This window comes from Macaca thibetana, chromosome 13 (assembly GCF_024542745.1).
Source record: "Macaca thibetana thibetana isolate TM-01 chromosome 13, ASM2454274v1, whole genome shotgun sequence".
NCBI classification, from domain to species: domain Eukaryota; kingdom Metazoa; phylum Chordata; class Mammalia; order Primates; family Cercopithecidae; genus Macaca; species Macaca thibetana.
Genome location: NC_065590.1, coordinates 52,423,796 through 52,438,881, shown reverse-complemented (window position 1 = coordinate 52,438,881; position 15,086 = coordinate 52,423,796). Strand labels below are relative to the sequence as shown.

The 15,086-nt window shown below is 43.1% G+C and overlaps 1 protein-coding gene across 5 annotated transcripts in view; it reads left to right on the top strand.

The window, feature by feature from the left end:
• Positions 1 to 15,086, top strand: part of SPTBN1 (spectrin beta, non-erythrocytic 1) — a 213,406-nt gene that overhangs the window by 53,235 nt on the left and 145,085 nt on the right. For all 5 annotated transcript variants that reach the window (XM_050753709.1, XM_050753710.1, XM_050753714.1 and 2 more), the window contains exon 2: positions 14,877 to 15,071. In XM_050753709.1, coding sequence (XP_050609666.1) covers positions 14,924 to 15,071 — 148 coding nt within the window. In that variant the 5' untranslated portion in view covers positions 14,877 to 14,923. The remainder of the gene's footprint in view (positions 1 to 14,876; positions 15,072 to 15,086) is intronic.

Below are 15,086 nucleotides of genomic sequence, written 5' to 3'. Positions count from 1 at the left end.
AGGGGAAAGGCTTGTTGCTGCAGTGTTAGTGCAAGCAATGGTAGTTACTTGAACAGCTCTTTGAGAAAATTTAACTAATAAAGTGTAAATCTCTGGAAATCTGGGTCGCCATGACAGTCTAGGATTTAGGATATTTTACAAAGGGAAATGATCTTAAAATTATCTGTATTTAAGGCCGGGCGCGGTGGCCCAAGCCTGTAATCCCAGCACTTTGGGAGGCCGAGACGGGCGGATCACAAGGTCAGGAGATCGAGACCATCCTGGCTAACCCGGTGAAACCTCGTCTCTACTAAAAAATACAAAAAACTAGCAGAGCGAGGTGGCAGGCGCCTGTAGTCCCAGCTACTCCGGAGGCTGAGGCAGGAGAATGGCGTAAACCCGTGAGGCGGAGCTTGCAGGGAGCTGAGATCTGGCCACTGCACTCCAGCCTGGGCGACAGAGCGAGACTCCGTCTCAAAAAAAAAAAAAAAAAAAAAAAAAAAAAAAAAATCTGTATTTAAAATAAATATATTAAAAGGCAAATACAGGTGACATTGTGAAATTAGTGATTACTGCAATCCTATCCAAATATGACCCCTCGTTTTGTGACAGTTGAAAATAAATTTATAATTTTATAACTTACAAATTTATAACCTTCGCTGAATGAATCTGAGTAAAGAGAAGGTTGTTCCTATATAACAATAAGAATTTTACTGGGATCCAAAGTACATACACTTTAGGTAGGAAGAAGCACTGTGCTTTAGAGTTAGATTACGCTGCGGCGACACAGCTCCTACCATCTGCGTTGCATTTCACAGTTGTCTTTGAGCACCTGCTGTGGCTTAGGGGCCCTGCTGGGTACTAATGGTTTAAAGAGGAACAGAATAGGCTGGGCGCGGTGGCTCACGCCTGTAATCCCAGCACTTTGGGAGGCTGAGGCGGGCAGATCACTTGAGCCCAGGAGACCAGCCTAGGCAACATGGCGAAACCCTGGCTCTACAAAAGATACAAAAATTAGCCAGGCGTGGTGGTCTGTGCCAGTGGTCCCAGCTACTGGGGAGGCGGAGGTCCTGGAGGCAGAGGTTGCAGTGAGCCAACATTGCCCCACTGCACTCCAGCCTGGGCAACAGAAGGAATCCCTGTCTCAAAACAAACAAACAAGAAACCACTCTAGAACAGAACAGAGAGGATGCTGGCCCTTGCAGAGCTTGTGGTGGTAGGGGGAGGTATATGTGTCCCACATATCACTTAGTATAGTGTTGCTTTTCAGTGCAGTTTTACATATTTCTTTCATTTCATTCTCTTCCAGGTAATTGAGATATGCATTTCCACTTGATAGATTTGCAGAGGATTTTGGCATTGGGTTGCTCTAGGAGAAGTCAGCCTACAAATAAAAAGTTCTTTATTGTTCCTGTGTTGTTCAGGCATATGATACTAACTTATGAAATTTCACAACGCATAAGGCAATGAAATGCCAAACCCACCGAAATTCAGGATTGGTATTCTGGCAGCAGCACCATTAGAACTATACTCTAATGTAATTTAAAACTATTTAGAATTAAATGTAAGACCAAATTTTTATTTATGGTGGCTTAGAAACACCCCACATTAGCCATAAGACCATGGTGCTAGTTCTCTATTGATTTAATAATTTCTATTTTTAAAAATAATTTAGTCAACCAGAAGACATCAGTTAATTTCAGTTTTAATAGCTCTTCTCTGTATGTGGAACAGAAACAAGGATGGCCTTGAACTGCCGTGTATGTGAGAATAGCTGTGTATTTATTTGGTGGGACTTAAAAAATATTTTAGTTGGTTCAAGTTAGGTGATTTTGAGGCTTATAAATGAACACTGGAAAAATTAACCTTTCTCTCTAGATCTACTTTCAACATTCAGCTGATTTTTCAAAGTATTAGAACTTATAAAGTTATATTTAGAATTTAGAGAGTATTATATGTAAGCAGAGAAGAAGTAAGGTACTTTAAATTTTTTTTTTTTTTTTTTGAGATGTAGTCTTGCTCTGTCGCCCAGGCTGGAGTGCAGTGGCGTGATCTCAGCTCACTGCAAGCTCTGCCTCCCAAGTTCACGCCATTCTCCTGCCTCAGCCTCCCGAGTAGCTGGAACTACAGGCGCCTGCCACCACTCCTGGTTAATTTTTTGTATTTTTAGTAGAGATGGGGTTTCACCGTGTTAGCCAGGATGGTCTCGATCTCCTGACCTCATGATCCGCCCGCCTCGGCCTCCCAAAGTCCTGGGATTACAGGTGTGAGCCACCATGCCTGGCCTGGTACTTTACAACTTTAATGTGTGAATAGTGAAGAAGGATAAATTTCTATGCAGCATATAAAGAATTTTCTTGTCAGGGACTCAAATAATAAATCCATTTGTAATATCACTGTTCCTTGTGCAGTTTGCTCTGTAAAATGGAGGAAGGTGAGGAGGGTGCCATGTTTCTCTCTTGTATTGTTTTTTGTCATAGAGTGTATTCATGGTTATACTGTATAATAATGATAAGTTTTTAAACCATGGTGATGAGATCTTTTTGGCAGAATGTTTTAAAATAAACAGTGTATTTCCCACAAGTGAAATCTTTAAAAACAATTAATTTCCATTATAGCAAGGGTGAATTTTACCCCTTCAAAGAGTATAGAGCCTGGTTGAATTTGCCCATTAAGAAAAACAAAAGTGTCTATTGGACTGTATTGTTTATAAAGCTAGAACCACCTTCCCACCTTCCAGTGGCATCTTCCATCTTTATAGGAAAGTTATAGGAAAGAGTTTTATCTCTGAATATTGAGAACAGAAGTTCATAATGGGCGTTTTAGCATTTGAATATTGTAGGGAGAAGATGACTAAATCTTCACTGCTCCCCTAAAGTGTACACACCTTAGTTCTGGTGGGGAATAGCCACTCTGAGATTTTGTATCAGAGACATAATGAGTGGGACCCGTGATATGTGAAATTCTGGTTCTTTAGTACAGAGAAATGTGCTCTTCATCTTTCTCTCTTTTGAGGCTTTTTTCGAGTGTTTGAAACCGCCATTGCAAAACTTTAACTGAGACAGCAGAAGAGATCTGTAGTAACCAACTCCATCTGACTTCTAACCTCCAAGCAGTCCTTGTTCTTTCCTGGGCGTAGGCCAAAGTAACTTTGGGAGGAACTTAGTTTGTAGTTTAAAACAAAGATGATAACAAAACCCACTTCTTGCCTGGGGACTAGATTGCCTTTGTAGGATTAACAAATTAACCACACTATTAGAAAATATGGTCTAGGAGTCATGCTGATGGAGGCTGCAAGATTCTAAACCTCCCCAAATGGTTCCTGGGGAGAACATCAGTATTGCAAAACCTAAGATGAGTGCTTGTGACATTTTGCAGACCCTGTCCTCGATGGATCAGCTGGCACCACCCAGATGGATAAACTGGCTTATCTGGTCTTGTGGCCCCCACCCAGGACTGACTCAGTGCAAGAGGACATTTTCAACTCCGTATTCATCTCCAGCCCTACCAATCAGAACTGCCAACTCGGTGGCCCCCTACCCACCAAATTATCCATAAAAACTCCAGTCTCCAAATTCTTGGGGAGACTGTTTTAAGTAATAACAAAACTCTGGTCTGCTGCACAGCCAGCTCTGTGTGAATAACTTTATTGCAATTCCCCTGTCTTTATAAATAGGATCTATCTAGATAGCAGGGGAGGTGAAACTTTTGGGTGGTTACATCTTCATTAAAGGAGATAAGCATTTTTTTCTTTGGCTTGGATAGTGTTTCTCATCATTTTTTCCATTATTCCCATCCCCAATAGGAATTTTTTAGATTGTTTATTTTTGTGACAGGGTCTTGCTCTGTCGCCCAGGCTGTCGTGCTTTGACATGATCACAGCTTGCTGCAGCCTTGGCCTCCCAGGCTCAAGTGATCCTCCCATCTCAAGCTGAGTGTCTGGGACTACAGGCTTGTGCCACCACACTTGGCTAATTTTTAATTTTTTTGTAGAGACAGGCTCACTTTGTTGCCTGGGCTGCTCTCGAACTCGTGGCCTCAAGCGATCCTCCTGCCTGGGCCACCCAAAGTGCTGGTGTTACAGGTGTGAGCCCCTTAACCCAGTGTGACTTTTTGTTTTTCTTTTTTTGAGACGGAGTCTCGCTCTGTTGCCCAGGCTGGAGTGCAGTGGCGCGATCTGGGCCCACTGCAACCTCCGCTTCCTGGTTCAAGTGATTCTCCTGCCTCAGCCTCCCGAGTAGCTGGGACTACAGGCGCCTGCCACTGCGCCTGGCTAATTTTTTGTATTTTTAGTAGAGACTGGGTTTCACCATGTGAGCCAGGATGGTCTCTAACTCCTGACCTCGTGATCTGCCTGCCTCGGCCTCCCAAAGTGCTGGGATTACAGGCGTGAGCCACCGCGCCCGGCCGACATTTTTTTTCTTCTAATTGCCCACCCATGAAATTTTCATGCCATAGATACATTGTATATCTATGCTTATATGAAAAAGAATACAATTTTTTGCCTCATCCCTAAAATGAATTTTCATTCCTTTTGGGGGCGATATCAGCCCCATTGTGTATGTACAGGGAAACCTGGCTGGGTGGGTAACTGTCCTAGGCGTAATTAGACTTTGATGGGGGTCATTCATTTCCTTATTTAAGAACCTTGAGTCTTTTTGATATTTTTCTGACATGGACCACTATTAAAGGGTTCTTGCCTTAGAGGGTAGGCGAGTTTGTTCATTTAAAGCATGGGCTTTGGAGTCATACCCACTTGGTTCAAGTCCTCTTGGTTTCTTCATTTTTTTGCTGTGCCACCACCAGCAAAACTTTAGTTTATTCACCTGTAAAATAGGGCTAATAGTAGTATCTATTTCAAAAGGTTGCTGAGGAGGATGGAATGAGAAAGCAAATAAAATACCATGCCCCAGAAAGTATAAGCCATCCTCCCAAAATGTAATTTTTAACTGTGTTAGGGTTTAGTCTTCACCTCTGCATTTTAAAGATTAGATTGTGTTCTGATGGTACAAGATTCAGTAGTGATAAAGATATTACGATAAAAGCATCATAGCTGTGTGACTTGATCGAGTTGTTTAACTCTCGGGGCCCCAGTTTCCGTATTTTTGTTAATTATGATTGAAAATACAAAATAAATGGACTGAAACGTCAAATATGGTAGTAATCCTAATAAATGCAAATGGATTATGCTTGCCGACTAAATGACAGAAACTCTTGGGTTAGATTGAAACAAAGAGAAGCATACCTAAAACAAAATGACTCTAGAAGTGTGAAATCAAAATGTCTGAGACAGGTCTCAGTCAATTGAGAAAGTTTATTTTGTCAAGGTTAAGGACACACCAATGACATAGCCTTTGGAGATCCTGATAACATGTGCCCAGGATGGTCAGGGTACAGCTTGCTTTTATACATTTTAGGGAGTTACAATACATCAATCAGTACATGTAAGATTTCCATTGATTGGATCTGGAAGGGCGGGATGGGGGGAGCCTTCCAGGTCGTAGGTAGATTTAAATTTTTTCTGAGTTCTTATCAGTAGAAAGGAATGTCTGGGTTTTGTTAAGGGGTTGTGGAGACCTAGGTTTTACCATGCAGATGAGGCCTCCAAGTAGCAGGCTTCAGAGAGAATAGACTTTTGAGTATTTCTTATCCCACTTAAGGTCTGAGTTGATGTTAATGCTGGAGGGGGATAGTGAGACATGTCCAACCCCCCCACCTCCTTCCATCATGGCCTGAAAGAGATTTTCAGGGATGTCCTTGGCCAAGAGGGCCCATTTCAGATGGTTGGGGGCCTTAGAATTTTATTTTTAGTTTGCAGAGGGTTTGAAATAGTGGGATAGAAAAATACATACCAGGCAAATATTACTATCAATCAAAATAGAGTTCACATGTTAATAGGGACAAAAACAATATTTCATAATGTTAACAGCTCACCTAGAAGCTAAAATAATTATGATCTTGTAACATACTCAGGGAATGAGAAAGAAAATGTGATAATCATAGGGAGAAATATTACTATACTCTGCCACTGATAAATAAAAGTTAGTACAGCTATAGATTACTTGAAATCCAAAATACTTCATTAACAAGAGTTTAATAATTTAATAATTATTAATAGGTCTCAGAGAAACTTTCCCTCTCAGGATGATCTGATTTTCTGAATTTTGGCTGAACTGTATGCAGCTCTATACTGCCTTTTTTTTTTTTTTTTTTTTTCTTTTTGAGACAGAGTCTCGCTCTGCCGTTCAGGCTGGGGTGCAGTAGTGCTGTCTCGGCTCACTGCAACCTCCACCTCCTGGGTTCAAGCAGTTCTCCTGCCTCAGCCTCCTGAGTAGCTGGGATTACAGGCACCTGCCACCATGCCCAGCTAATTTTTGTATTTTTAGTAGAGACGGGGTTTCACCATGTTAGCCAGGCTGGTCTTGAACTCCTGACCTCATGATCCGCCCTCCTCGGCCTCCCAAAGTGCTGGGATTACAGGTGTGAGGCACCGTTTTTTTTTTTTTAAACAGTGGATGTGTTCCTGTAAAGCTACAGTGCACTGGATTGTTTTAAAAGTGAAGGCTACTTTAATAACAGACATTGTATGCTTGTGACTTTTCTTGTATTGTTAATTATCATGCTGTGACTTTTCATGTGTGTCTTTGTATTTATGAGTAGAGAACTCTGAATGGGATGCAATCTCGGTCCCTTTTTGGCACTAGCCCCATGTACCTGAGTAATTATAGGTCAGGCAGGTTATTAAGAAACAATGGTTTCTTAATAACTTGGACACAGGGCAGGGAACATCACACACCGGGGCCTGTGGTGGGGTGGGGGATGGGGGAGGGATAACATTAGGAGAAATGCCCTAATGTAAATGATGAGGTAATGGGTGCAGTAAACCAACACGGCATCTGTATACATATGTAACAAACCTGCACATTGTGCACATGTACACTAGAACTTAAAATATAATTAAAAAAAGAAACCATTGTTTCTTATAGATACTCCTTGTTGGCAACTGAACAGTTGAGATAGTTGAAGCAAAATTCTCAGACACGCAGTTTGCAGTTTGGTGCCTTCAGAGTCCTTAGAAGGCCTTTTTAAAGATAGCATACCAGCATCCGGTGTACACTTTTTCAATTCTTTTACGAATAAAGTGGGAGAGTTTTAAGTGTTTGCAGAACATTTGGATCTGTGAATTCTGCCAAAGTAATTGTTACATAGTTTTCTTCCTCGAAAAGGATTGGCGAACGTTGGTCTTTCTTCATTTTATTTAATTTGAGCCTTTAAGATTGGGTATTAAGGAAGTGTGTGTATATGTGTGTGTGCATATGTGTAGTGCTAATGAAAATTCCATGTGTTCTCTATTTGCTGCTTTACTCTCTGAAATCTGAGTAGTTCAGATAAAAACATTTTTTCCAAGGGTAAAAACTAAATTAAAAAGGGAAATCTAAATTTTATTGTATGTATGGAGAGGCACCTTATTAAATATTCAGTCATTCATTAGCAGCCCATTTTAAAAATGTGACTTCCTTGAAAGCAGAGTGTCTAGCAGATCTATGTAAGTCAGAAGAGTATATGTTTCAGGCGTTGTGACTGATGGAGATAGTACCTGAGTGGCAGCTCCAATTAACTTTGCCCCTGTGCTCTCACCTCCCAATCCTCCCTCCACCACCCGCCCAGGCAGCCCATTCAGAAACAAATAATTAGCAAGCACCTAATGTTACCAGGCACTCTGCTAGGAGTTATAAAGACAGAATGATGGGATCGTGACCTCAAGAGGCTGTGGCTTATTGATGGTAAGTAAATAGATGGTTTGTAATTATGAATCTGTCTTTTAATGACAGGTCAGCGGTGCATAAGGTGTCGGAGGGAGTGCATGTGGGCACTAAGGTTGTCTAATTCAGACCAGGTGGTGGTGGTGGTGGTGGTGGTGAGTGATTCCAGGAGGTTCCTGGGTGTAGTGATACCTGAGCTAGGATTTGCAGGAAGAGTAAAGAGCTGTTCCAGGTGATAGGTTTGGAACTGAGACAAGAACATGATTCTTCTCTCTCAGGAGTTGCAAGAGCTTACGACACAGAGAGTGGGACCAGGCTAGAGAGATGGACAGAGTCCTCATGGAGAATCTCATTTTCTCTCCTAAGGCTTCTCGGCATTCTTCTGAAGGCATCGGGAGCCAACTGGTAGATTTTAGTTTTTAGGGGGTAAAATGACTGGAATTATATTTTAGCATGGTCCTTCTGGTAGCATTGTAGGGGAATGGATTAGGGATTACAATGAGAGATGAGGAGCTGGAATGAGAAACTCCTGCTGGAACTAACTCATGAGATTTTCAGGAGGTACAAGTTACCTTAGGACCACCCTGTGGAGGGAGAGGGAGAAATGAAAGGTGACTGCGAGGTTTCTGGCTGGGGCAACTGGGAGAAGTGGGGATGCCCTTCAGCAAGGGAGTGGTGGAGGAGATGCGGGGCCTGGAGGTGGGGGCTGTGAGTTCGGTGTTCGCCAGGTGGAGTTCGTGATTGTTAGGAGACACCTGCACCTTGCTGTCCAGGGAGCAGCTGTCAGCACCGGGTAACCAGCAAAGACAGGGAAGTGGGTGATGTCACCAAGGCAGATTTTGTAGAGTAACAGAAGAGGGTGCTGGAAAGGAGCCTGGGGATTATTGTTTCTTCATAGAACAAAAACCTGCAAGTTTATCTTATACCTGTGCAACTTATTTAAGTGTGGCATCTTGGGAAGTAGGAGAACAGGTAAAGTATTTTCCCTCTGGGCTGTTCCAGGTATTGCCTTTACGAATTTTAATTAATATAGAGGAGAACTAATAGAATACTTCTAAAGCCAAACTTTCCATTAGGAAAGTTTCTTTCCTAATGGTTATGACCTGTCGTAGCTCATGCCAGAGCTGTAGAAACCTCTTTGCCTCAAAGATTCAGGATAATAATTTCCATATCCATTTCTGCCTTGGTCCACCTGTTTGAAGAAATGAATTTAGTGTCTGCTTATTGAAGCAGAAAAGAATAAAGCATCTGGAATTTCATCTTACGTGCATCTTATGGAAAATTCCAGTTCATAGGATGTAGGATTAGAGAAGAGTAATTTGAGGGGGAGGATCTTGGCTTTTCTACATATTCCTTTTTACACACACACACACACACACACACACACCCCACACACACACCCTACTGCATCCCACCCCACCCCACAATGGAGAAGAGTGGGGAAAGTAGATAGACACTTTCAAGTATCTTTTTGAAACCTAGTCACAAAACATGGGCATTACCCATATCACATGCAGGGTATTACTGTTTTTATTCATTCAAAAGTTATTTAATGAGCTCCTACTGTGGTGATCAAGTCCAGTGGAATCCAGGCCCTCGCTCTGCTAGTAGAGACACGAGGGCCTTTCTCTTCAAGGGGAGATTCCCTTTTCTTGTGTCAGCCTTACATAGTCCTTTCCCGGTTTCCTAATGGTGGAACCACCAGGCAGAGTTCCAAGATGGCCAAGGCTTCCTCCCTTCTCTTCCTAACCTTCCCACAGCTATTTAAGAAGTACAGATGACTTCACAGCCCACGGGAGGCATGGCCAATAGCACCTGGAGAAAACCCAGCCCTTTTTAGATAACCTCCTGGGACACCTGTATGTGTGATATAACTGTCCTCACAGCTGGCCCAGTCCCGTGTGGAAGTGGTTTAGAGGATGATGATGTTTGTAGCATACTGGAGTTTGGAGTCTCCATGCCATGGGCACACTCTTCCATATTCTTGTCCTGACTCTGACTTCTTCACCCTCACATCACTCCCTTGCTGCTGTTGAGTGCCTAGAAGGGACCTTTCCACGATGGCTATGGTGGGAGCGAGGGATATTTTGCCTTGAAATTGCTTTGAAAATAAAATAATGGGTTCTATCACTGTAAATACTCAGTTTTGTCTTTGGACAAAGGACATTGTCTTTGGACAGATGGAGAATATTGAAGAAAAAAGATGTCTGTCTCTAGTAACAACTTCTGGACACTTGAGTGAAACAGTTGAATAAAAAGAAGAACTCAGAGCATTGCTTTTTTTGTTGTTGTTGTTTTTGAGACGAGTCTTACTCTGTTGCTTGGGCTGGAGTGCAGTGACGCAATCATGGCTCACTGCGACCTTGACCTCTTGGGCTCAAGTGATCCTCCCGCCTCAGCCTCCCAAGTAGCTGGGACTACAAACACGTGCCACCATGTCTAGCTAATTTTTGTAGAGACAGTGAAGAGGAGTGGGGAGGGCGTCTCACCATCTTGCCCAGGCTGGTCTCAAACTCCTGGGCTCAAGTGATCTGGCCACTGTGGCCTCCCAAATTGTTGAGATTACAGGTGTGAGCCACTGGTGCGAGCCACTGTGACTGGCATATATATATGTATTTATTTTGTACACAGACTAGTGGATAATTTGGATTCTTTCACTTCCCACTTCTGTTTTTTTTTTTTTTTGTTTGCTTTTTCTTTTGAGACAGAGTCTGACTCTGTCATCCAGGGTGGAGTGCAGTGGCATGATTATGTTTCACTGCAACCTCCACCTCCCTGGCTTGAGTGGTCCTCCTACCTCAGCCTCCCAAATAGCTGGAACCACAGGCGCATGCCACCCCACTTGGCTATTTATTATCATTTTTGTAGAGATGGGGGTCTCACTGTGTTGTCGAGGCTTGAACTCCTGGGCTCAAGGGATCTGCCTGCCTTGGCCTCCTAAAGTGCTGGGATTACAGGTGTGAGCCACCACTCCCAGCCTAACCTTTCCGTTTTCAGGAACAATAACTGATTTTAAGGAACACCATTAAGAAAGAACATTAGGGAAAAAAGTGCTTTAGTTCTCTGAATGACTTATTTTAAGCTTAAGACAAGAATTATCACTTACTTATTAAGTAATCTGTGGGCTGGGTAAGGTGGCTCACACCTGTAATCCCAGTACTTTGTGAGGCCAAGGCACACGGATTGCCTGAGGTCAGAGTTTGAGACCAGCCTGGCCAACATGGTGAAACCCTATCTCTACTAAAAATACACAAATTAGCTGGGCGTGATGGTGCACATCTGTAATCCCAGCTACTCAGGAGGGTGAGGCAGGAGAATTGCTTGAACCTGGGAGGTTGTAGTGAGCTGAGATCACGCCACTGCACTCCAGCCTGGGCAACAGAGAGAGACTCTGTCTCAAAAAAAAAAAAAAAAAAAAAAGGGGGGGCGGAAATCTGTGGAAAGCAGTTGTTGGTTCAGTGATAGAAAGAGAGATTCTCAGGTCGGGGCAGAGCAGGGGGCCAGGCTGGGCTTCTGCAGGAGTCAAGTGCCGTGGATGTTGCAGCGCAGGTATAGCTGCCATGGAGGTTTCTTCTCATTGGTCAGCAGGTGGCACCAAATAGCTAAAACTTATCTGGGGAGAGGCATGCCTTGCTTGGGTTTCACCTTGAGTTGGATTGGATTAAATTTTACTTTCGGTACTTTCAGAATTTGGGACTGTTAGCGCTTTCACATTTTCTCCCTAGAGATAGAATCCTCCAAGGTTGAATTTTATTAAAGTCTTTGATATTGATAATAGTCATGAAAGTTAACTATATTCAAGGTCAGATGATTGCATGACAATATTAATTTTCATTTTTTAGAAGGGCTTATGACTTTGAATATTAAATGCCACTGTAAGATCATTCAGTGGAATATACTGACTGGATTAGGTTTCTGAAGTTTTTGTGTTTTTATGAAATCCCATAAATAAATTGCTAATGTAGGTGTGAAAACTAATATACCCATGAATGTACTTAATTGGGATTGAGTATGTCTATCTGATGAGAACCCAGGATTTTACTCCCATTCAGGGTTTTTCTGTTAGAGCAGAGGTGGGTGACAGTTTGAGTCACAGATGTTGTGGCTCAGTTTAAGGTGGATTCGGTGCTTCTTCCTCAGGAACATGTGGGATGTGTCAGCAATGCTCTTGGATAGCATGTGAGAAAACAGCTATGACAAAAGAGCAGGCAGTTGTGTGCTGGTACCACCCAAGAACCTACTATTTATTTAAGGTGTAGTTAATTTGTTTCAGCTTATTTACCATGGAAAGTCGGTTGCATGTGGCATGTGTGGTTATGTGCTGTAACTTTTAGAAAGCTGCATTTCAAGCACGATAAATGTTTCTTTTCTGCATATATAGGTTTGTTTATTTTTTGTGTGGTGGCATATGTGAGGGAGAAGAATCATCTCTTGGATGATCCTTCTGTGTTGCTGAGTGGTGTCTGGTTTGATTAGCACGCAGGCTGTCGTGAGGAGGCCTGCTGACTCTGGCCCAGGTGCACATCTTGGTGCACACTGAATAAGGCTTTCACTAAATAAGCATCCAGGTACAAAAACCTGACAATAAATTTTTGAGTTTTAAGATGTTGATAACGGCCAGGCATGGTTGCTCACGCCTGTAATCCCAGCACTTTGGGAGGCCAGGGCGGGTGGATCACAAGGTCTAGGAGTTTGAGATCAGCTGGTCAATATGGTGATACCCCGTCTCTACCAAAAATACAAAAATTAGCTGGGCATGGTGGCTCACGCCTGTAGTCCCAGCTACTCAGGAGGCTGAGGCAGAAGAATTGCTTGAACCCAGAAGGCGGAGGTTGCAGTGAGCCAAGATGGTACCACTGCACTCCAGCCTGGGTGACAGAGCGAAACTCCATCTCAAAAAAAAAAAAAATGTTGATAACACATGTTTTTTTCTTGGGATATCTTCATACCACTTTAAAAGGGAGGTGGTCTTTTTCTTCCTTTCTTCTTTGTTTGCAGGTTAACAACTTACTTAGATAGCTTTATATGCCTGACTGAGCCTGATTCCCCACAGTGAAATTTAAAATATGCAGGAATTTAACCACACCCACAGGCTTCAGGCATAGCACTAGCTCAGTTTCTCAATGCTGCAGTTCTAGTCAGTTCTTTACCAGGTCCTGTCAGTTCTCCCTCCAAAGCACGTCCACCTCTAAGCACATCCACCTCTTAACCATCCCCACTTCTCCACCCAGAGCTGCACCGCCATCATTTCTGGAGTAACCTTCCAAGTGGCCCCTGCTTCCATTATTGCCGCCTAGAATCTGTTTTTCCACACAGCCCTGGGAAGAATATTTTACAAATACACTCAAGGGTGGTGTCGGTTATTAGCTTAAAATCCTGCAGTTGCTTCCCGTCACACTTGGGCTCGCCCACATCCCTTCCCAACCTTGTCTCCGAGTCTCTCCCACTGCCCACTAGACTCTGCCACACTGAACTTGCTGTTCCTCCCGCATGCTATGCTGCTTCCTTTGCCTGTAACACTGTTCTTCTTGATCTGTGTGTGATTCATTCCTCTTGACATTGAGTTCTCAGTTTCAGGACCCACTCAGAGAGACCTTCCCTGATCACCAGATCTAAAAATAGTCACTCCCTCTATCACATGACTCTGCTGTCATTTTTTTCTTTGAACTGTCTTGCCTTTTCTTGTGTGGTTTTTGTCCAACTCCTACCACTAGGATATAAGTTTCCCTAGGGCCAGGTCCTTATTGTGTTCGTTTGTATCCCTAGCATCTGGTGCAGCACAAGTGCATAGTAAGTCTTCATTGTATTTTGGCTCAATGAGTGAATAATGCTATACTGAAGGGAGAAGCTATGTTTAAAGCTCATCAGTTCAGAATAAAGAATAGCAATCGTGTATTGAGCATCTACTGTGCACTGGTACTGTCCTTGGTTGCCATATACTTACATCTTAATTTTTTTTTTTTTTTTTTTGAGATGGAGTTTTGCTCTTGCTGCCCAGGTTGGAGTGCAATGGCATGATGTCGGCTCACCAAAACCTCCAGCTCCTGGGTTCAAGCAATTCTCCTGCCTTGGCCTCCCGAGTAGCTGGGATTATAGGCATGCGCCACCACGCCCAGCTGATTTTTTATTTTTAGTAGTGATGAGGATTCTCCATGTTGGTCAGGCTGGTCTGGAACTCCCGACCTCAGGTGATCCACCCACCTCAGCCTCCTAAAGTGCTGGGATTACAGGCGTGAGCCACTGTGCCTGGCCTTACATCTTAATCTTAAGCATCAGTTTTCTAATATGTAAGTGAGATGTTTAGATAAAATGATCTGCTAGTTCTCTTGTATAACGTTTTATGAATTTCCAGGAGAAGCTTAAAGATTATAATTTATGGTGATACACTATAGGAATAAATGAGTTCATTCAGAAGCCCACATAGGTGTTGATCTACCTCCGATAACATTTCTTTTTTTTTTTCCTTTTTGAGATGGAGTCTCGCTCTGTTGCCCAGGCTGGAGTGCAGTGGCGTGATCTCAGCTCACTGCAAGCTCCACCTCCCAGATTCGAGCAATTCTTCCTGCCTCAGCCACCCGAGTAGCTGGGGTTACAGGCATGCGCCACCATGCCCGGCTAATTTTTGTATTTTTAGTAGATACGGGTTTTCACCATGTTGGCCAGGCTGGTCTTGAACCCCCAACTTCAGGTGATCTGCCCACCTCAGCCTCCCAAAGTGCTGGAATTACAGGCGTGAGCCACTGCACCCGGCCCTCCAATAACATTTTTAAATTGCAGAGTTTAAACTTTAGAAAAAAGGAATAATTTTTTCTAAAATTATTTACTAATTATTTATTTTTTCTAAAATTATTCACTATTTTGGGGGCATCCATCATGTCATTCAATCCTCTCAACAACCTCTGAAGTATCTTCCCTCTTTAATGGTTGGGGAAACTGAGGCTTAGAGCTACTAAGTAACTTAACTAAGGTCACACACCTATTATGAGACAGTGCTAAAATCTGAAACCAGCGTTGCTCCGAAGACCTATTCTTGGCAAGCACTCTTTTACTTTCTACTCAGTCTTATCCCAGTAGGTTCCGTGGGGACTGTATGTACTTTAGATGTCTAAATGTTTTTCCTCTTCTTTCTCATAGAACTCTAAGAAGGAGCTGATGTGGAGGAGCAGCTGAGACAGTTCAAGATGACGACCACAGTAGCCACAGACTATGACAACATTGAGATCCAGCAGCAGTACAGTGATGTCAACAACCGCTGGGATGTTGATGACTGGGACAATGAAAACAGCTCTGCACGGCTCTTTGAGCGGTCCCGCATCAAGGCTCTGGCAGGTGAGTCCTTCATGC